Consider the following 21,796-nt stretch of genomic DNA (forward strand, 5'->3'; position numbering starts at 1 on the left):
CCAGCAATCTGGAGGTATTCCTGAACAGGGGATCCGGTGCCTGTCAATTTAGGAGATGAACAGTTACAATTAGGTGGTGAATCTGGTTTCCCACCAGAGTGCTCCTTCCCCACCCAGAGGGCATAGGTGTACTCGCTCAGATCCTTTCCTGTACCACTGGTGGGTTGGTGGCTGCTACCGGGCCTATCAGCTGGGCCACTCCTTCCCTGCTATACAGGTGGTCCTCAATCTGGGGGTCTGTTAGAGCCTGGGATCGAATCTGGGCCTTCTGCGGTGAGAGGCAATGTTTCTTCTCACTGAGCCACCTGGAATGCTGGACAGCTCCCTTAACAACTCTTTGGATGATCCTGCCTTGGCCCTGTTTTGTCTTGAATCTTGAACTCCTTGCTCCTCCCATGAACTTCCTATAAAAGCCATGTCCACGCACTTCATCCTTGCCAGATTATTGTGCCTTCCCAGCCAATATCCCCCTTACTGTTCCTGCTGCCGTCTACATCTTTGTTACCGACCTTTGGCTTGCTACTGACTACCATTCTTCCTCATCCTATCTACTACCATTTGTGACCGACCCTTGGCTTGTGACTGACTCCGCTTCTGTTTGATCCCTAATCTGTTTTATCCGCTTTTGGTTTCCAGCTTGCTCATTCCCTGGTGGGGTGATCCTGAGATCTGCGACCTGGTATTAGCACGCAGCCAAATCCATCTCCACCATTAGGAGCTCTGGGGAAAACTGGTTAATACTTAGACCCCGCACCTCAGGTGAGCCTGCGTCATTCCCAGGGTGATCTGCTGGTGTACCAACCTTGCTGGTTTCAGGTAAGCCTTACACTGCTGAAGCAACTGGTCTCTGAACCTGATCCAGACCGTGACAGGGCCAGTGGGACTCTGTGCTTTCTTCCTTTCCAGCTCAAGGCCTGCAGGTAGACTCCATCCTTTTGGGCCTCCTCACAGCCTCACATCTTCCACCCGAACTCTCCCTCCTCCAATTGAGCAGGCTCCAACACTTTTAAGGGTGCCCTGTCCCCTTACCAACCTCTTGTTGGGGATTGGCTAGGAACTGCAACCCCTCAGATCCACCCACTGCCTCTAGGGCCTTGCTCCAGAGCCATAGAGCAGGGGGAAATAAAAGAGGGGCAGGGCTGCAGAGCCTCTCAGCTCCTGTCCACAATTTAACGTTTTGGCTATTACACCCAGGCTGCTACTCAGCTTTCCTGACTGACAATTGGGACTCTAGCTTCCCCTAGCTAAACTAGGAGGATGCTACACTTCAATATCTAATGAATACCTAATCATGTGCAAGGAAAATAAAATAGCATTTTTGTTTGCACATGACTGAATGATAGAAATCATCATAGCTTTTCCACATTTAATAATGTCTGGGTAAAAGTATTTCTATTCAGTCTATTTGCCTTTATTAAATCCAGCCCGATGTGTTCTGTATGGGTTAGGTGTGGTATGTAGGTGTCCTATTTGCTATCATATTGGCAAAATTCTTCAAATCAAATTAATGGCATTGGATGATAGCTAGAACATTGGATGGGATCCTTTTGATCCTCAACAATCAAGGTAATTTGAGCCTGGAATGCAGACTTTGGCTTTCATCCCGTAGTTTGGCAGGCTGCTGGCAGTGAAGCTGAAAGGGAATCGTGACCTCCACCTATATGCCACACCGTCTCTAAGTGTAGACTGTTCAGCAGTTTAATGATTAAAACAGCAAGTTTAACAACTCATATATTGGAAACGACAAACGGGCTCATAAGGGTTAAGTGTGCACAGCGCCTCTATGCCAGACACTGGAACCACAGTGAGAGAGAATGCCGGCCGGACAGAAGAAAGCGCTGGAGAGATGGAGGAGCGCCTGATAGTAAAGCCTGGAAGGTCACTGGAAAGTATGGTTTTAATTATTAAACTGCTAAACAGTCTACACTTAGAGGCACTGTGTTTCTCTCCTTGTATTTTAGACTGTCCACCCTCCTGTCCGTTTTTGGATCTCATACCCAACTAAAAGACTATGTGGACTGCCTATTCCATGCGCCTGTTATTCCTTTGAATCCGTAGTCACCTGTACATGCTCAGTTTGATGTGTATTGCTAGAGAGGTTTATTTTTTCTTGGGAGGGTGCATGTGATCAGCACAGTCCCAATCAGCACTGTCCAGACAGAGGGTCAGGGGTTTCACATCCTCCTAGAGCAGAAAAAAAAACTCCTCCTACAAGCTTTAACCAGTGCTCTGCTGAAGTCAAAAGACTGCTCTAACTGCTGATGAGAAAAAGGTATTTAGCAGTTTATATTTACTAAAATAATTGCATTTCCATGTTCTGTGTACTGTGGGAGACCAGATATAGTAAATGCGGGGTCTGGGGAGAGCGGATATAGTGAATGCGGGGTCTGGGGAGAGCGGATATAGTAAATGCGGGGTCCGGGGGAAAGCGGATATAGTGAATGCAGTGTCCAGGGAGAGTGGATATAGTGAATGCGGGGTCCAGGGAGTGCAGATATAGTGAATGCAGAGTCCTGGGTTTATAACACTTTAAAATTAATTTTATATTTCAACATCTGATTTTATCTGATTAAAAGAAAATTTCACCACCTTCTAGATATTCAGAAAAAGCACAAACAACATCTGATGGAGAAGACTGAGACTCTAGTGGAGCATAGACCCCCAAGAACTACCCTGGAACCACAAACATTCCTCATCAATGAGCGTTATGTGAAGCTGATTTTAGTCTCCACTGATCAGTTCCGGCAGCGTCCCCAGAATGAGATAATACAGACCGGGGTAAAACATGAGGAATGCTTGAAGGAAACACAGACTGGACTGGAACATATTTCTCCCAACAGGCTGTTCCAACGGAACCTCCAGTCACAATGTGTACCACATGCAGTAATGGTGAGCGGAGTGCCAGGAATAGGGAAAACCACACTGATGCAGAAGTTTGTCTATGACTGGGTGACCGGAAAACACTACCAGAGATTTGCCTTTGTTTTCCTCTTCAGATTCCGGGACCTTAATAGACTGGGAGAGCTCAGCTTTGAGGAAATGATTCTTCAACAATATCCACATCTGGAGAGTCAGATTGGAAATATTTTACAAGATCCAGAGAGACTTCTGTTTATATTTGATGGCTTGGATGAAAGTATTCATCAAGTGGATTTCAGATCAAGTAAACTGTCCAATCAAAAACAGAGAACACATTTTGGTGAGATTGTGATCAGTTTGGTGAGGCAGAGTGTTCTTAAGGGTTGCTCTGTACTGATGACCAGCCGCCCAACCAGACTGGCATCGGTTGATACCGGTGCTTTCCAGAGAATAGCAGAGATCATGGGATTTCTCCACGAAGACAGACGGACCTTCTTCAATAATTTCTTTGGAAATGAGGAATGGTCAGAGAAGGCTTTTCATTATGTGCAGGAGAATGACACGCTGTACACTTTCTGTTATATCCCAGCATACTGCTGGATCATCTGTACAGTGTTATCAATGTGCTTCAGAGCCCAACCAACAATCACCGATCAGCTGATGACATCATTGCCCAAAACAGTGACACAACTCTTTGTGACTTTTGTCTCCAACATTCTGGCCAATCACAGCCAGAATACAGATGGTGTTCACACTGCCCGGGAACTGCTGACATCTATGGGGCGGATGGCAGAACATGGAGTCATGAATCACATGATTGTGTTTGATGAGCGTCAACTGGAGTCATTCAATGTGAGAAATGATAAACATCTCTTTTCATCGTTCCTGATGGAATCTGGTCAGCCTCCTGATGTGGATTACACCTTCTTACATCTCACTCTTCAGGAGTTTTTTGCTGCTTTAGTCCATTTTATTGACTATAATGCTGACAGATTACAGGAAACACTTGATGTAGCTAAATCTTACAAAGATGGCCGTGCTGAAATATTCCTCCGTTTCCTCTGCGGTTTCTCAGACTCTTCTACTAGATCCATGTTAAAGTCTCATGTGGGAGAATTGTCTGCTCAGGCTGCCAGACACGTCATCACCTGGATCCAGAAGAAACTACTAGAACAAAGACCTGACACATCCATAAGAGGCAACAGAGATCTTCTTAATGTATTCTACTATCTCCATGAGAGCAGGAACAAGGCTTTGGTGTCACAATGTATTGGATCAAACAACATTGACTTGTACAATGTCCCCCTCAGCCCTCTGGACTTCTCTGTGCTGTCCTTTATCCTTCAATCCTGCAGAGAGATAGAAGTATATCTACGTTCATGTAATATTCAGAGTGAAGGATTGAGAAAACTTGTACCGGTTCTACACAACATCAAGAGTCTGGGGTAAATATTAACTATGAATAATAAAATGTTCTGAAATTTCTCCAGGGAAATTATTATTATTATATTGGATTTTTTTTATAATTTACATATTTCATTATTAATTTTTCAGATTATCTATTTTAAATGGTTGTTTGTATAAACAAAACATAAGCTCACATTTACCTAACACCATATCAAAACAATAACATTAATATTTTATATCTTTTCCCCTCACCCAAAGCCCCCCTACCAATAAACCACATACCTCCCTCCCCTTCAACCCTACCTTATCTCTGCTCTGCTTTTTCTGGAGATCCTAATCCAGAAATAAAGCCATATTTATTCCTATATTAATCAACCATGATCCCTAGAATTGAGTTTGATTTTTTTAAATTCCTCCCATTTTTTTCCATTTTATATGGAAACTCCATCTTATCTTCATTCATACGGTAAAGTTCCTCCAATCTATATATCTGATCCACCCTATCTACCCAATCTTTTATTTTTGGTGCCTCCTGTTCCTTCCAAAATTTGGGTATCAATCCTTTCACTGCATTCAAATAATACAATAAACCAGTTTTTTTAAATATATTTTTTAACTGAAAGCTTGGTACCATGAAAAAGGCAAATCTCTGGGTCTTTTGAGATATTAACCTCCGTAATTTTCTGAATCAAACATACTATTTTAACCCAATACTCTTGGATTTTAGGACACTCCCACCATATGTGATATATTGTATCTGCACCCCCACATCTATGCCAACATAAGGGTGAATTGTCTCCGCTTAATATTTGTGCTACACTCGGTGTAATGTACCATCTTGCCAAACATTTATAATTCATTTCCACCTCCTTCATATTTACATTCTCATGAATCAGACTATACATTTTCTTCTGCTTTTCCACATCTATTGTTACTCCTAAGTCCCTTTCCCATTTCTCTATAAATGATGGCCTTATATCCGTATCTATTTCAGTGAGAATCTTATATATTTTAGAAATCCCATGTTTCCCATCACCCCGTGTATCTAACAAGTGCTCAAAAGGGTTCCAATCCTCTCTTGTTCTCAATGGCCTTGGCAACTTCCCTATAAAGTGTTTCTATTGAAAATAACGCTACACATCCATTCTCATAAATATTTCCCTCTTATTTTTCAATTCTTTAAGTGAACCCATTTCCTCTCCCACCATTATGTCTCTTAATTGTACATCTTCCTTCTTTATCCACTTCCCAGTGATACTTTCTTTACCTGGAGGAAAAAAACTGTGGATCCTAAAGGCATTAACAGTGAATTAAATTCCCATCCCATCTGTGTAAAACATCCCAAACTCTTAAAACATTAAGTGTGAACCAGGGGCAGACTGACCATTTGGAAACCCGGGCACTGCCCGAGGGCCCGGGGTCAGTAGGGGGCCCCATGAGATGCCCCTGGTACCTTTTTCATTGGCTTTTTTGAGTTTGGCAAGGACACAGGGGCCCCATGATTCCCTATTGCCCGGGGGCCCCATGAGTTGTCAGTCCGCCCCTGGTGTGAACAAACTTGTGCTATCTGCTAATCCTCTATATTGTGGAGGTATCCATACAATTCTACTTAAATTAGTACAACTTATTGTATTTTCAATTTTTACCCAGCTTTTCCCATGTGCATTATGTGTCCAATCAAAAATTCTTGCCAATATTACTGAATAATAATATCTTTCCAAGTCTGGTACTCCTAGTTCGCCTTTTCTCTTTATTTCTACTTAAAATTTCATTGCTTCAAATAAATTTATTTAACATTTTTTTAATTGTTCTGAAGTATGCTTCTGGTAATTTAATTGTTATCATTTGGAATTTATACAGAATTTTTGGAACAATCACCATTTTTATCAAGTTTACACAACCGATCCATGATATATTTCCCCCACCTAATTTCCTTAGTTCATCTTTGGTCTCTAGATATTTTAATTCTTTTTCTCTCCAAACAAAGGGAAATTACTCCTGTAACCTATTTTTCTCTCTATTTGGAAGATTTATATTTAAGATCTCTGTTTTAATTGGGTTAATTTTTAAATTTGACATCTCCCCATATTCTTTCAATGATTTATTAAATTTGGCAATGTTATCCTTGGCTTTCCCACATAAAACAGCATATCATCTGCATAAGCTGCCACCTTATGTTCTGTGTCTCCTATCCATATTCCCTTTATATCTATATTATTCCTTATTGTAGCCAATAGAGATTCCAATGACAAAACATATAGAAGTGGAGACAGAGGGCATCCCTGTCTTGTTCCATTTAGCATCCCAAAATACTCTGATAATTCCCCAATAACCATGATTGCTGCAGAGGCTATATAATTTCCTTATCCATTCTCTCATTCTATGTCCTATCCCCAATACTTCCAATGTATCCATCATATATCCCCAATCTACTCTATCAAATGCCTTTTCAGCATCAATCGAGAGTACCACCGCAGGGGTTTTCTCTTTCCTACTTTTTTTGTATGAGAAACAGAGATCTCAATCCATTGTCTCTATCTTCTCTCCCTGGGACAAATCCTACTTGATCTATGTCACGACCCCTGAGTGCACCCAACTGTGGTACAGGGGTCCCGCTGAGGGTATGTGCCAGGTGTGAGCCTGATGTGAAGAGGCTGACAGGTCCAGGTCCTGAGCGGGATGGATGGATGACAGTCAGGAGTGAGCGTGGTCCAACTAGCCAGGTCGGTAACTGTGGAGGCAGGTAGGTACCCAGCAGTAGACAGAGAGCAACCGGGTCACGAGGCAAGGTTCAGCAACGGGAGGTCCAATAGTAATAGTAACGACAGGCAGAGGAATAGTCAGAGACGATCCGGGGGTCAGAGCAGGAGAAGGTCAACACAATTCAGGACAAGCAGGATCGGCAACAGGGACGCACTTCAGAAACACAGGTACAGGAACTAGACTGTGTGGCAACCTGATCACCGCCTGGCCAGTTTAAATAGTGCTCCCTGCACCGTCATTGTTGCCAGGCGCGTGAGTGCGCATGCGCGGCCACAACTGCCGCCGCGGACGCCCAGGTCCTAGTGCCTGCACATTGGTGCGCCTAGGCAGTCTGCGCATGCGCAGACCTGTGCGCCGCGGCGAGACCCGCAGTTCCTGACAGCTGCAGTACTTTTTAGTGCTAGTTGTATTTCTTCCTGCATTATTGCTAATTCAAGGGATTTTAATTGTTCCTCGCTTATTTTCGGTAATCCCGCTTTTCTTAAGTATGACTGTCTTTTTTCTATTTTTCCTACTCCATCTTTATTTATAGAACTATGGGGAATAATATTATAGAAATTATTGTAGTATTCTTTAAACACTTTAGCTATATCTTTAGTTGAGTACAATAATTCTCCTTTGGGATCTCTTATTTTCTCTATATAGTTCCTGGATTTATTTTTCTCTAAGTCCTCATTGAATACTTTCCTGGCCTGTCTCCCCATCTATATCTCTCACTTATTTTGTTAAACACTCTTCTCTTATCTTCTTCCAGAAAATTATTTAATTCTTCTCTTTTATTTATTACCCTCTGCATAATCTCTTTTGTTACTCTATATTTATGTGTCTGCTCAAGCTCACAGAGTTCCCCAAGAAGTACATTCATTTTTTTTCTCTTCTTTCCCTCTTCTTCTTTGCTCCAATTGGTATCAGGATTCCTCTAATATAGGCCTTATGAGCTTCCCACACCGTTGCTACAGACACTAAACCAGACTCATTTTCCACAAAAAATTGCTCTATTTCTTTTTTAATTTTTTGATCCGTCTCTTGATCCCGGAGGAGTGTCTCATTTAACCTCCATACTTTTTCCCCTTTCAGCTCACCATAATATTTCCCCATAATAATTGCATTGTGACAGCATGGTCCGATATTGACATCACTTCTATTTTTGCTTTGACCAAAGACTCAATGGGGTTTATTTACTAAAGCTGGAGAGTGCAAAATCAGACTCCCTTCTGCATAGAAACCAATCAGCTTCTATCCTCAGCTTGTTCAATGAAGCTTTGGCAATGAAACCTGGAAGCGGATTGGTTTCTATGCAGAAGTGAGTCTGATTTTGCACTCTCCAGCTTTAGTAAATAAACCCCAATAAGTCGATGTTCCAGCAATATATAATCCAATCTTGAATACATCTCATGTGCAAGGGAGTAAAATGTATAATCTCTGTCCTTCACATGCTTAATTCTCCATATATCCACAAGTTGGCATTGGAATATCATTTTTTTCAAGGATCTCAAAGACCTACTTTCCTCTCTCTGCACAGGCAATGTCATGTCTATCTGAGGGTCCATACAGAGATTGAAATCTCCTGCCACAATTAGACCTCCCTTTTTTGAAATCCATTAATTTTTTCAGAGTTTTTTTTAGGAATTTCTCCAGTTTCTTATTCGGGCAATAAATATTTGCTAATGTACAATCTATTTCTTGCAGTTTTCCCTTCAGAAACAGAAATCTCCCTACAGGATCTACCAATCTGTCTTCTAACGTAAACCTTATATTTTTTTGCAAAACCTATTGCCACTCCCTTAGCTCTTCTAATTGGGGAATCTGCATAGAACCACAATGGATAATATCTAGAATTTAATTTCACATTTGTTTCTCGCACCAAATGTGTCTCCTGTAAAAAAAAAAAACACTGAAGACAATCTATGCTGAATCTCTTTAAATATCCTAAATCTCTTCCCAGGGCTATTTAATTCATTAACATTATAAGTCACGAAGTGTATCTCTTCCATTCTTCCTTTATTCTCCTATCCTTTCCTACAGGCTCCAGGCTTCACCTGCCGTTTCCTAGTTCAGACGGATGCCTCTGCATATGGATTGGGTGCAGTCCTGAGCCAGGTGGATGGTGCAAGAGAGGAACATCCCATCCTCTACCTGAGCCGGAAGCTGCTTCCCAGGGAGGTAGCCTACGCCACGACATCAAATGTGAGGATTTTTGGTCATAGCCTGAGGTCTCCACCTACAACTCCCTCCCCAAATGAGGAAATTGGTTTACTGCTCCAGGGAGACACCGTGTGGAGTTGCTAGCTAAGCTAGGCTGAGTTGAGGTGTGTGTTTGTCTGTGCTCACCTATGGGCATCGTCTGCTATCCTCTTGGTTTTATTTCCTTCTGTTCCATTACTTCCTGGCCTGCCTCCTAGTTTGCTTGTCTATTCAAGACATGCTCAGTCTAGCCCACTTTGCCTGAGAAACTTCCTAGTTGTTGGAACTCCTGTGTGTTATTACTGTCTGAATACTACTTTGACTACTCGTGTATTGACCCCAGCTTCGTTCTCTGACCTTGCTTTGTTTTCTGCCTGTCCTGACCTCGGCTTGCCTGTCGGATTCCGTTTGTCTCCTCCCTTTGTACTCTGCTCCCGCAAGCGGTCTCCTCAACCTCAGCTGCCGCGACCTGGTCCCAGCTTGCTGCAAGTCCATCCCCACTGTCAGGGGCTCTGGTGAACAAGCAGGCTGGGGCTTAGACTCCACATTCTGGGGAACACCAAGTTGAGGATCAATAAGAACTCACTACCACAGGTGCTGAAAGTTTGCTTAGGCCATCAGCTCCTCAGAGACCCCGCAGCCTCTCCTGGAACAACTCCAGTGTTTGGCACAGAGAGTCGATGTCCAGCAGGCCTATTAGAAACGTATTATGCAGTGTCTGCAGGAACTTTCCTCTCGGCTGGATCAGCTGCAGGTTGTGTCCCCTTCCTTATCCTCTGTTTGGCTTCTGCTCTGGTTCCTGCTGCTCCAACCCCCGCTGTTCCTCCAGTAGAACACAGTCCTTCAAAACTCCAGTTGCCTCCTCCGCCTCGCTTCTCTGGTGATCCCAAAGATTGTCAGGGCTTCATCAATCAGTGCTCAATTCACTTCGAGCTGGCAGGCCACCATTTTTCTACTGACCGTTCCAAGGTGGCATACATGATTTCCCTCTTTTCTGGTGAAGCACTGGCTTGGGCCTCGCCACTGTGGGAGCATCAAGATCCAACTATTTGCAGCCTCCCAGCCTTTCTGCAAGCTTTCTGTAAAACCTTCGATGTGCCCGGCAGGACTTTGTCTGCCGCAGGAGCTCTTCTTCGGCTTTGTCAAGGTAGCATGACTGTTGGACAATATGCAGTTCAGTTTCGCACCTTAGCTTCGGAACTGGCATGGAATAATGAGGCTTTCTCTGCAATCCTATGTCAGGGTCTAGCAGACTGTATTAAGGACGAACTAGCTGGAAGAACCATACCCACCGCGCTGGATGACTTGATTGCTGTTAGCATCCAAATCGATATCCGCTTCCAAGAGCAAGCTCTGGAAAGGGCTCGTCCACGTCACCCCCCAGTGGGTTCTTTTGCTCCTGTTTTCCAGAAAGCCCCTGATCAACTTACCTCTGCAACCGTACCAGCATTTGAAGAGCCTATGCAGTTAGGCCGAACACACATCACTCCACAAGAACGATTGCGTCACCTAAGAATTGGTCTATGCCTTTACTGTGGGGCTGAAGGTCATCTAATTAAGTCATGTTCTGTCCACCCAGGAAACTTTGGTCTAGGTCACTCTAAGGGAGGTGATCTAGAACAGAACCTGAATTCCACCACCTTCCCTTGATTTATCATACCTGTCTCCATTCATTGGGCCCTGAACTTGTACCAGGTTTCTGCTTATGTGGGCTCTGGGGCAGCCAGGAACTTAATTGAGCAATCTTTGGCCACTGAATTGGGCATTCCTCTTGTCCCCTTGATGACACCCCAATCAGTATCTACAGTTGATGGCTCTACCTTGGCCTTAGGACCTCTACGCTTCTTCCACCTCTATAACTATGCATGTTGGCACTCTTCATCATGAGGAAATCTCCCTCCTGATCCTCCCTAACTCTTCTAGCTCCATCATTTTTGGACTTCCATGGTTGCAGAAACACTCACACAATCTTGAATGGAACTCTGGCCAAGTATTGTCTTGGGGGTCAAAATACAATCGGACTTGTCTCCCTAAGGTGCTCCCACCTCACACTGTACCCGTGGCTGAGGCCACCACCTCTCCGATGCTCCCTCAACATTGCCAGACCTTACAAGATGTTTCTTGTAGTAAAGCTGCTTCCCTGCCTACTCCTATTGCCCCCTTCCGGTGCTGTCCACCTCTAGTTCCTTACCCTCTTTGCTTCCCAAACCATGGATCCCTTTACATACTGTGCAGCTCAGAGCTCCTATGTCACTACCTTCTGGATGGGTGAAGGTCCCAACATCTGTGACCTCTGTACCATATGAGTTCCCAGATTCCATGTGCCCTGCCTGCTAAGACCCCAAAACTCCCTTCAGCTGCTTTGGACCCAGCCATGGTTTCCACATTAGTAGCTACTGTACCCTCTGTCCCCTGTCCTGTCCCCTACAGTGCCTTCTGTCCCCTGTCCTGCCCCCCTACACTCTACTGTGTTTTCTGTCCCCTGTACAGCCCCCATACACCCTACAGTGCCTTCTGTCCCTTGTATTACCTCAGGTTCCTGTTCTGCACAGCCTGTCTTGCCCACTGTACAAATCAAAGCCTTCACGACTACTCCTGTGTCCTCCCTGGCAGCCTCCTCACCAGACCCTTCCTCCTGGTTATTGGTGTCTGCTCCAGCCCAGTTTCCTGTCGTATGTTCTCCTATTCTTACTCCTTCTGAGGCGAATGTTTCCAAGAACTTACATCTGTCAGCTCCCAAGTACAAAGTAGCTGCAGATTGTCATCACTGGGTGAGTCCCAAATGTTTCCTTGGTGACAAGGTTTGGCTCTCTACCAAGAATATCCATCTATGAGTACCCTCTATGAAATTTGCTCCTCGTTTTATTGGTCCATTTACCATCCTCCGCCAGGTCAATACTGTTGCTTTCAAACTTCGTCTCCCTTCACATCTGAGAATCCCTAATGTTTTCCATGTTTCTCTTCTGAGACCGTACATCAACAACAGGTTTTCCCATCCTCATCGACATCCTTCCCCAATAGCGAGTTCTTCGGATCATGGAGCTTAAAATCTGAGATCCCTAAATCACATTTATACATATACTAGTGTAGTACTGTCCTAGATAGCTAAAGTCCTGATTGATAGAGAGGAGGGCTGAGTAGCAGCCTAGGAGCAATAATCAGGAAGTCAAATAGTGGTCAGGAGCGGAGAGGCTCTACAGGCCAGCCCCTCTGGAATTTCCCCCTGCTCTAGAGCTTTGGAGGAAGGCCTAGAGGCAATGGGTGGATCTGAGGAGTGGCTGGCTTGTACTCGTGAGGGATCCAAGCCAATCCGTTTTCCAAGTATACCACATCCACAGCCACTCCCTGGTCTAAGGTTTTGCTCACTTCCTCCAAATCAGATTTGTCTCACAACTTCTGTCTTTCATGAATCCATGCTGTCTGATGCCTAAAATGTTTTTTTTCCCGCAAGAACTCATCGATGTGTTTTTGTTTTTTGTTGTAACACCCTGCTACAAGTGGATGCAGGATGTTCAAACACATTCTGGCAGTGTCCTGCACAACAGTGGCATTCACACTCTGTAGAGCAGCCCCATGGATTTTGTATGCTGAACAGCAAAACCTTGCTAAGGAACAGTGTAGTAAAGAACTACATTTCCCAGAGGAGCTTGCGTGTGGGCGAGGGAGTATATATATGAAAGCCCGCAAGATGAAACAGAAAGTGAGAGGGGAGAGATCTGGAGAGAGGAGTGCATTGACTGTGGGAGGACCGGACCAGGCCGGAGAAAGAGAGGAGACAAGGAGAGTCTCCTGCTCATTGACATTGCTGCATCATGGAGAAAGCTAATCTGCTAGCAGGTGACCAGACGGAATGCTGCAGGCAGGACCGGAGATTGTGTTGAGGTCTTATCGAAGGAGAGAGAAAAACCGCCAAAATTCACCAGAAGCTGTCACATCATTATCAAGGACAGGGAACACTGACACCTGTTCCACCTTTGCTATTTTCCTGCATGCAGTGGTTAAAGGAACTAGGCCACAACTTTTAATAACTATCATCTAATTACACTTAGCACAGCCTTGCCATCAGAACTCATAGCAGGACAGTTGATCCACAGGCCAAAGCACCGCTGTGTCACCATCATCATCAATTCACTCTGCTAAGGAGGCCATTTCCCTATTGCTCAAAAAGTCTTGTAGCCCAAAGAAGAGTTGCCCTGTGCCAACAATCACTTTTACCAGATTGGCCCCTTGTTGCTTTAGACTTGGAAGTGACTAGTGCCCTAAAGGAACATTACATTTTTTAAATTTCTGCTTGCAGGGGGAGTGTTATTCTTCCCTCTCTTTATTGCACTGTTCCTCAGAAAGTTACAGTCCCCACTTCTCTTCACTGTGCACCAACTGGGCCCCATCACGTGAGTAGAAGACTCTTCATTGCCTTTAAAGAGTATTGGTTGTTTTGGGGTAAAGCGCTCTTTTCCTTATTTCAGGCTATCTCCTTGCCATCAGGTCCTGAGGGCCCAAAGTGAGCTAGTCTACCTGTTTGATAGTCCTAACTGCTCACTGGTGACTGTAAGACCACCTCAGGTTGAGGGTATTGGGTTAGTTTCTGAAAACTAGTGGGTTAGTTTTCCTTAAGTTCAAATCAACACAAGTAACAATTGATTTTACACATTCTAATTCTGTTTATGCTGTGTAACCAAGCCATATTGAAATTTGCTATAAACCTCTTACTAGTTTACTTCAATCGGTGTGAGAATTCACTTTCTGGTGGTAATTTATTTCAGTTAAGAGTGTACTGTGATGTCAGCGGGGGATTGGCTTTCAGAGTGGGGTCCAGATCCACAGGAAACCCCAAAACAATTCAGCAACTCCTAAGGGGGTAGTGCCCACATGTGGGGGCTTGTCTGGGATTTCCCTGTCTAGAGAGTCTGTGAACCCCAGGAAGAAAGGATGGAACCCATGAAGATCACTGCCTGGTGCCAGGAGCAGAATGCCAGAATAGTGTGTGGTGCTGAGCCTCCCTGGAGATGACTGGACTGAAGAGCGGGTCGAGCAGATGCTGACAGCCTGCATCCCTGATCAAGGAGTGAGAATCCTCTACATCAGAAGTATTCCAGATGTTCCAAATGTTTTGATACTGACAGAATGGAAAAAAGGAATTCATCTTCTACTAGAATGAGAGAATGTACACCTGTCTGATACAGTAATGGCCCAGGTGTTTCATCCAGTCCACCCTGATGGCAACACAGAGTTCAAGGAAAGGAACCTGGAACCAGAGCCATCCACCTCAGCAGACATAGTGGGAGGCATATTTGCTACCTCACTGGTGGTATCAGCAGCGGTTGTGTATATCGTGTGTGTGCACAGTGTGTGTGTATCATGTATGTGTGTATTGTGCACCCTCTTGTGGATGCCTGCACTGGAGAGCAGAAGTGAGTACCTTCTCATCCTGCATAGATCCTGGCTTGGAAGAGGAGACCTGCCTTGTAGTAGAGGTGTGCTGTGCAGTGTACTGGGATGTCCAGGATGGCATAGCTGTGGATCTGTGGATGGAGAATTGGATCCCTCTATGACAGGTGATGGGGTTGGGTTGGGTGGGGTCCCTGCCCCCACCCCCCATTATACCCGTCATTATTTGTATGTTGCATTTGCACGAACCTACTCAGTACTGCTCACCGGATGATGGCCAGGAACAAGCTGCTCCACTTCCAAAGATAATGGCCTCCTCCACCTCCTATATCCCCCCAACTCTGTCCAAGGTGCTGCCTGTGTCACCAGCAAGAACTGCTCTAAATGGTGAGAGTAGTGTTCTGCTCTTGGGTCTCTGCAGCCCGTGCAATGTCACCCAGGCACTAATTTTTGCGCTCTAGCCACTGGCAATTAGAGCCTCATATGAGCTTCCTATCACCTAACACAACCGTCCACTATTCAGTGTCAGGGGATCCCCCATTACTGGTTGTCATGGAGCTGGTCTTTCCCCCCCCATCCTCCAGGTTTGCTGCCTGCCATCCCCCAACCCTCAGTCTTCTATCCCGTCCATGCTGGGACTTCTAGTCCTCCTTGTCCCTAACACAGGCAGCCCCCAGCAACCCCTCACCCCCGTTGCCGGCAATCTGGCCCCCTGCCAAGGGAGCATCCTGTTTCCATGGCTGGGTGCCATAAAGTTGGCCCCCCTACTGTGGGAATCCACAGGCAGGCTCCCTCCTGTCACCTCCCCCCTCCCTGTCCCCTCGTAGATGTCTTCCTGCGCTCCATGCCCGACAGGGACAAAGGCCGCGTTCCCTGTATGGTTCCAGAGACTCGGGGGGCGGGGCCCGTTGCCCTGGTAACCCGACGCATAGTTTTGTGTTACCCCGGCAACGGCTCTGTACTTAAGACAGAGCAGGGCACCGGTCCCGTATGTTCTCCTGCCTGCCGTGTGCTCAGTGACAGCCACCTCTGTGTTTCCGTCCCCCTGCCCTCCTCTCTTCTCAATGGCTCACCTGCCTTCCAGTCTGCTGCTGGATTCCTCCCCTGTGTGGGGCTAACTCTCTGCTGCCTGGATCTCCTCACTGTGGATGAACCTTCTGCTGCCCCCCCCCACCCCTGTGAACCTGCTTCTGGATCTCTCCCCTGGAGGACTTAACCCTTTGTTCCCTGTGAGCCTGCTTCTGGATCTCTCCCCTGGAGGACTTAACCCTTTGTTCCCCATGAGCCTGCTGCTGGATTTCTTCCCTGTGCGGACTTAATCCTTTGTTCCCTGTGAGCCTGGAAAACTTAACCCTTTGTTCCCCGTGAGAACGCTGCCTGTGTGGATTGACCCTGTGTGGACTGTAACCCTCCGTGTCTGGCTCTCCGCATCTAGTAAGTGGACTAACCCCGTGCTGCCCGAAAGATTTAACCCAATTCTCCCCAGGAACCCGAATTCTCACAAAACCTCCACTCCCTTGTCCTACTGAACCCTGTAGATTATCAGCCCCCTGTTGTCCCATATTGCCTTCCAGAGAACTTTACTGGACTAACAGAACTATTGTCTGTACCCCAAAAACCTCCCTAATAAACGCCCGCATGTCGTGTTCTGTGCAATCTGTCTCTGCGTGCTCTCTCTGCGCTCCTGGTACTTGACACTACACATCTACTATTCAGTGTCAGGGATTCCCCTTTACTACACATCTACTATTCAGTGTCAGGGGATCCCCCCATTACTACACATCTACTATTCAGTGTCAGGGGATCCCCCCATTACTACACATCTACTATTCAGTGTCAGGAGATCCCCCAATTACTACATATCTACTATTCAGTGTCAGGGATCTCCCCATTACTACACATCTACTATTCAGTGTCAGGGTCTCCCCATTACTACACATCTACTATTCAGTGTCAGGGGATCCCCCCATTACTACACATCTACTATTCAGTGTCAGGGGATCCCCCCATTACTACACATCTACTATTCAGTGTCAGGGGATCCCCCCATTACTACACATCTACTATTCAGTGTCAGGAGATCCCCCAATTACTACATATCTACTATTCAGTGTCAGGGATCTCCCCATTACTACACATCTACTATTCAGTGTCAGGGATCTCCCCATTACTACACATCTACTATTCAGTGTCAGGGTCTCCCCATTACTACACATCTACTGTTCAGTGTCAGGGGATCCCCCATTACTACACATCTACTATTCAGTGTCAGGAGATCCCCCATTACTACACATCTACTATTCAGTGTCAAAGGGATCTCCATTACTACACATCTACTATTCAGTGTCAGGGGATCCCCCATTACTTCCTATGAGTACAGAGCTCTTACAGAGATAAATAGAATATCAGATACAATCCTCCCGTCCAATCACTAGCAATGCTGATTCCGGCCTCACACTGTCTGCTGATCCCATTCATGCTCCATACACAAGGAGATGATAGCACAATACGAGTCATGTCAGTGGTATTCTGTGCTCATCCTGTGTATGGAGATATCACCGTCTCTACACATGGAGGACAATATTGGGGGGTCTACTCCATTATAACATTTGTCTTATAAAATTCTATTTCCTGGAGATTTATAAAGTGATCGAATATAAAGGATTCCAATAAAGAGAAATGAGTTCCATCCACGTAGAGAATAGTTCCATTCATTCCTAGGGGGGGGGGGAGGGGATTCATTTCCTTCTGGTAACATTCTTCTCTTCTTCTACAGATTGTATGATAATCACCTGACAGACAGTTCCTGCCCCCACCTGGCATCTGGAATAAGAAATAACCCGACACTGAGGACACTGGGCCTGTCTATGAACAATATGGAGGGTCCTCATTTCAAGGATCTGATGGCGGCTCTGACAACAAGCCGGATAGAGGAATTACAGTGAGTATAACAGGACTGACTGAGACAATCATATTCTGGGACAGATTAACATTCAATTGTCTAAATCTTCGGATCTTCTCTAACTCTGTTATCAGCAATAAATTAGACTTTTTCTACATCTGGCCATAAGTGGATCAAATATGGACAGGTTTAGTAAGGACCAGCCGAGATCTGACCCATCTATGGGCAGGCTGGTTGTACTGAAGTTGATCCATCAATCACATTCAGTACAACCATCCTCTGGGACTTTTTGCATTCGATCACTGCCGGAGGTCTATAGCAGCTAACAGTGATCAGTGTTCTGCTGGCAGGGAAGGCTTCCTGTTGGCAGAACACAGTTGTGCGGCAGGAGTGATTCCCCCATCCATTCTTACTGTGTTGATGGGGGGATTGAGCAATTGTCTGTCTTTCCACCCGTAGTGGAAGGAAAGAATATTGTATAGTCTGTAGCTTACTTAAAGCTCCCCACACACAGTACAGTCTGATCTTACAATCTTCTTTACCTCCATTGCCTAATTGGATACAAACTGACTGGATACATTGGGTAGGTCCTCATATGATTTAAAGTTGTACAAACAGCATAATATCAGATGGTAACATGGTGACCCTATAGACTATAAAATGTAAACATTAAAGTGTTACTAAACCCACAACAGTACAATCAGTCTGTAGATGCAGTAAAGCATGCTTGTGATACTCACTGTGGAACCTAAGGGGTTAATCCTCTGCATTGTGTAAAAAGACCGATTGATCCTTTCTGCACTATTCCTCCCCTTTTTCAAGCGACTACCTGTTATCTTCTGATAAAACAGACTGAACCGTAGGCATTTTGCACATGCTCAGTTTAGTGTGTACTGCAAGAGAGGTTTTTTTTTTTTTTCCCCTTGGGAAGATGCATGTGATCAGCACAGGGCCAATCAGCGCTGTCCAGACAGAGATCAAGGGTTCTGCATCCTCCTAGAGCAGAAAGAAAACTCCTCCTACAAGCTTTAACCAGTGCTCTGCTGGACACTGATAGAAGTCAAAAGATAGACTCCACCTCCGCAACATTGCCAAAATCCGCATGTACCTAACCCCAGAAACCACTAAACAGCTCATCTACTCCCTCATCATATCACAACTCGACTACTGCAACTCCCTCCTCATTGGCCTGCCTCGCCACAGGCTATCCCCGCTTCAGTCGATCCTGAATACGGTAGCCAGACTCATTCACCTTACCAACCACTCCGTTTCCGCCACCCCTCTCTGCCAATCCCTCCACTGGCTTCCGATAGCACAACGGATCAAATTCAAAATCCTAACACTGACGTACAAAGCTGTCCATCATACTGCCCCAAATTACATCACTGACCTAATATCTAAGTACCGCCCAGCACACACACTCCGCCCCTCACAAGACCTCCTTCTCTCTAGTTCCCTGGTCTCCTCCTCCCATGCCCGCCTCCAGGATTTCTCCAGGGTGTCACCCATCCTCTGGAACTCCCTACCCCAATCCATCAGACTATCACCTACTCTCCTCTCCTTTAGGCGCACCCTGAAAACCCACCTCTTCAGGGAAGCCTACCCCACCCCCTGCTAATTGCCGACCTCCTCCACTCTTCCTACCACTCCATCCCCCACAGCTATCTCCTCCTGTGCCACCATCCCCTCCCTCCTAGATTGTAAGCTGGAAAGAGCAGGGTCCTCGAACCCCTCGTGTATCGCTTTGTATTGTTACTGTACTGTCGGATGTTCTGTCCCCCTTTGTAATGTACAGCGCTGAGCGAACTATCGGCGCTTTATAAATACTGTATAATAATATACTGCTGATGAGAAAAGGTATTTAGCAGATTATAGTAACTAAAATAATTGCATTTCCATGTTGATTGTACTGTGGGAGACCAGATATAGAGAATGCGGGGTCCGGGGAGAGCGGATATAGTGAATGCGGGGTCCGGGGAGAGCGGATATAGTGAATGCGGGGTCCGGGGAGAGCGGATATAGTGAATGCAGGGTCCGGGGAGAGCGGATATAGAGAATGCAGGGTCCGGGGAGAGCGGATATAGTGAATGCAGGGTCCGGGGAGAGCGGATATAGTGAATGCAGGGTCCAGGGAGAGCGGATATAGTGAATGCGGGGTCCGGGGTTTAGTAACACTCTACATTTATTTTAGTATCTGTATAAATAGATGACATTAAAGATGCTCATACATGGGAGAATCTGATCTTAATGCAATGAGTGATCAGAGCATCAAACAAATTCTCTTCATCTGGGGTGCTATTCAGTTCCGGAAGATCTCCTCATTACTGAACATTTGTTACCTAGCGCCATGACGTCCTATGAGTACAGAGCTCTGATCAGCAGAGATAAATAGAATACTGTATCAGATACAATCCTCCTGTCCAATCACTAGCAATGCTGATCCCATTCATGCTCCATACACAAGGAGATGATAGCACAATACGAGTCATGTCAGTGGTATTCTGTGCTCATCCTGTGTATGGAGATATCACCGTCTCTACACATGGAGGACAATATTGGGGGGTCTACTCCATTATAACATTTGTCTTATAAAATTCTATTTCCTGGAGATTTATAAAGTGATCGAATATAAATGATTCCAATAAAGAGAAATGAGTTCCATCCATGTAGAGAATAGTTCCATTCATTCCTGGGGGGGGATTCATTTCCTTCTGGTAACATTCTTCTCTTCTACAGATTGTCCTATAATCACCTGACAGACAGTTCCTGCCCCCACCTGGCATCTGGAATAAGAAATAACCCGACACTGAGGACACTGAACCTGTCTGAAAACAATCTGGGGGGTCCTCATTTCGGGGATCTGATGGCGGCTCTGACAACAAGCCGGATAGAGGAATTACAGTGAGTATAACAGGACTGACTGAGACAATCATATTCTGGGACAGATTAACATTCAATTGTCTAAATCTTCGGATCTTCTCTAACTCTGTTATCAGCAATAAATTAGACTTTTTCTACATCTGGCCATAAGTGGATCAAATATGGACAGGTTTAGTAAGGACCAGCCGAGATCTGACCCATCTATGGGCAGGCTGGTTGTACTGAAGTTGATCCGTCAATCACATTCAGTACAACCGTCCTCTGGGACTTTTTGCATTCGATCACTGCTGGAGGTCTATAGCAGCTGACAGTGATCAGTGTTCTGCTGGCAGGGAAGGCTTCCTGTTGGCAGAACACAGTTGTGCGGCAGGAGTGATTCCCCCATCCATTCTGACTGTGTTGATGGGGGGATTGAGCAATTGTCTTTCTTTCCACCCGTAGTGGAAGGAAAGAATATTGTATAGTCTGTAGCTTACTTAAAGCTCCCCACACACAGTACAGTCTGATCTTACAATCTTCTTTACCTCCATTGCCTAATTGGATACAAACTGACTGGATACATTGGGTAGGTCCTCATATGATATAAAGTTGTACAAACAGCATAATATCAGATGGTAACATGGTGACCCTATAGACTATAAAATGTAACCATTAAAGTGTTACTAAACCCACAACAGTACAATCAGTCTGTAGATGCAGTAAAGCATGCTTGTGATACTCACTGTGGAACCTAAGGGGTTAATCCTCTGCATTGTGTAAAAAGGCCGATTGATCCTTTCTGCTCAGTTCCGCCCCTTTTTCAAGAGACCACCTCTTATCTTCTGATAAGACAGACTGAACTGTAGGCATTTTGCACATGCTCAGTTTAGTGTGTATTGCTAGAGAGGTTTTTTTTTTCTCCTTGGGAGGGTACATTTGATCAACACAGCACCAATCGGCACTGTCCAGACAGATCAAGGGTTCTGCATTCTCCTAAAGCAGAAAGAAAACTTCTCCTACAAGCTTTAACCAGTGCTCTGCTGGACACTGATAGAAATCAAAAGACTGCTTTATACTGCTGATGAGAAAAGGTATTTAAAAGTTTATATTTACCAAAATAATTGCTTTTCCATGTTGTGTGTACTGTGGGAGACCAGATATAGTGAATGCAGGGTCTGGGGAGAGCGGATATAGTGAATGCAGGGTCCAGGGAGATCAGATATTGTGAATGCAGGGTCCGGGGAGAGCGGATATAGTGAATGCAGGGTCCGGGGGGAGCGGATGTAGTGAATGCGAGGTCCAGTGAGAGCGGATGTAGTGAATGCGGGGTCCAGGGAGAGCAGATATAGTGAATGCAGGGTCCGGTAAGAGCAGATATAGTGAATTCAGGGCTCGGGGAGAGCCGATATAGTGAATGCAGGGTCTGGTGAGAGC

General features: G+C 45.3%; 1 protein-coding gene across 1 annotated transcript in view; it reads left to right on the plus strand.

The window, feature by feature from the left end:
- The window catches only part of LOC149439087 (NACHT, LRR and PYD domains-containing protein 3-like), a 53,445-nt gene extending 35,899 nt beyond the window's left edge, over nt 1-17,546 (plus strand). Inside the window, exons 5-6 of the mRNA XM_089659499.1 lie at nt 2,597-4,304; nt 17,378-17,546. Of these exons, the coding sequence (XP_089515625.1) occupies nt 2,597-4,304; nt 17,378-17,546 (1,877 nt within the window). The remainder of the gene's footprint in view (nt 1-2,596; nt 4,305-17,377) is intronic.
- The last annotated feature ends 4,250 nt before the right edge of the window (nt 17,547-21,796 follow it).

This window comes from Staurois parvus, unplaced genomic scaffold (assembly GCF_062004578.1).
Source record: "Staurois parvus isolate SC_StPar_1 unplaced genomic scaffold, SC_StPar_1.0 ptg001161l, whole genome shotgun sequence".
NCBI lineage: Eukaryota > Metazoa > Chordata > Amphibia > Anura > Ranidae > Staurois > Staurois parvus.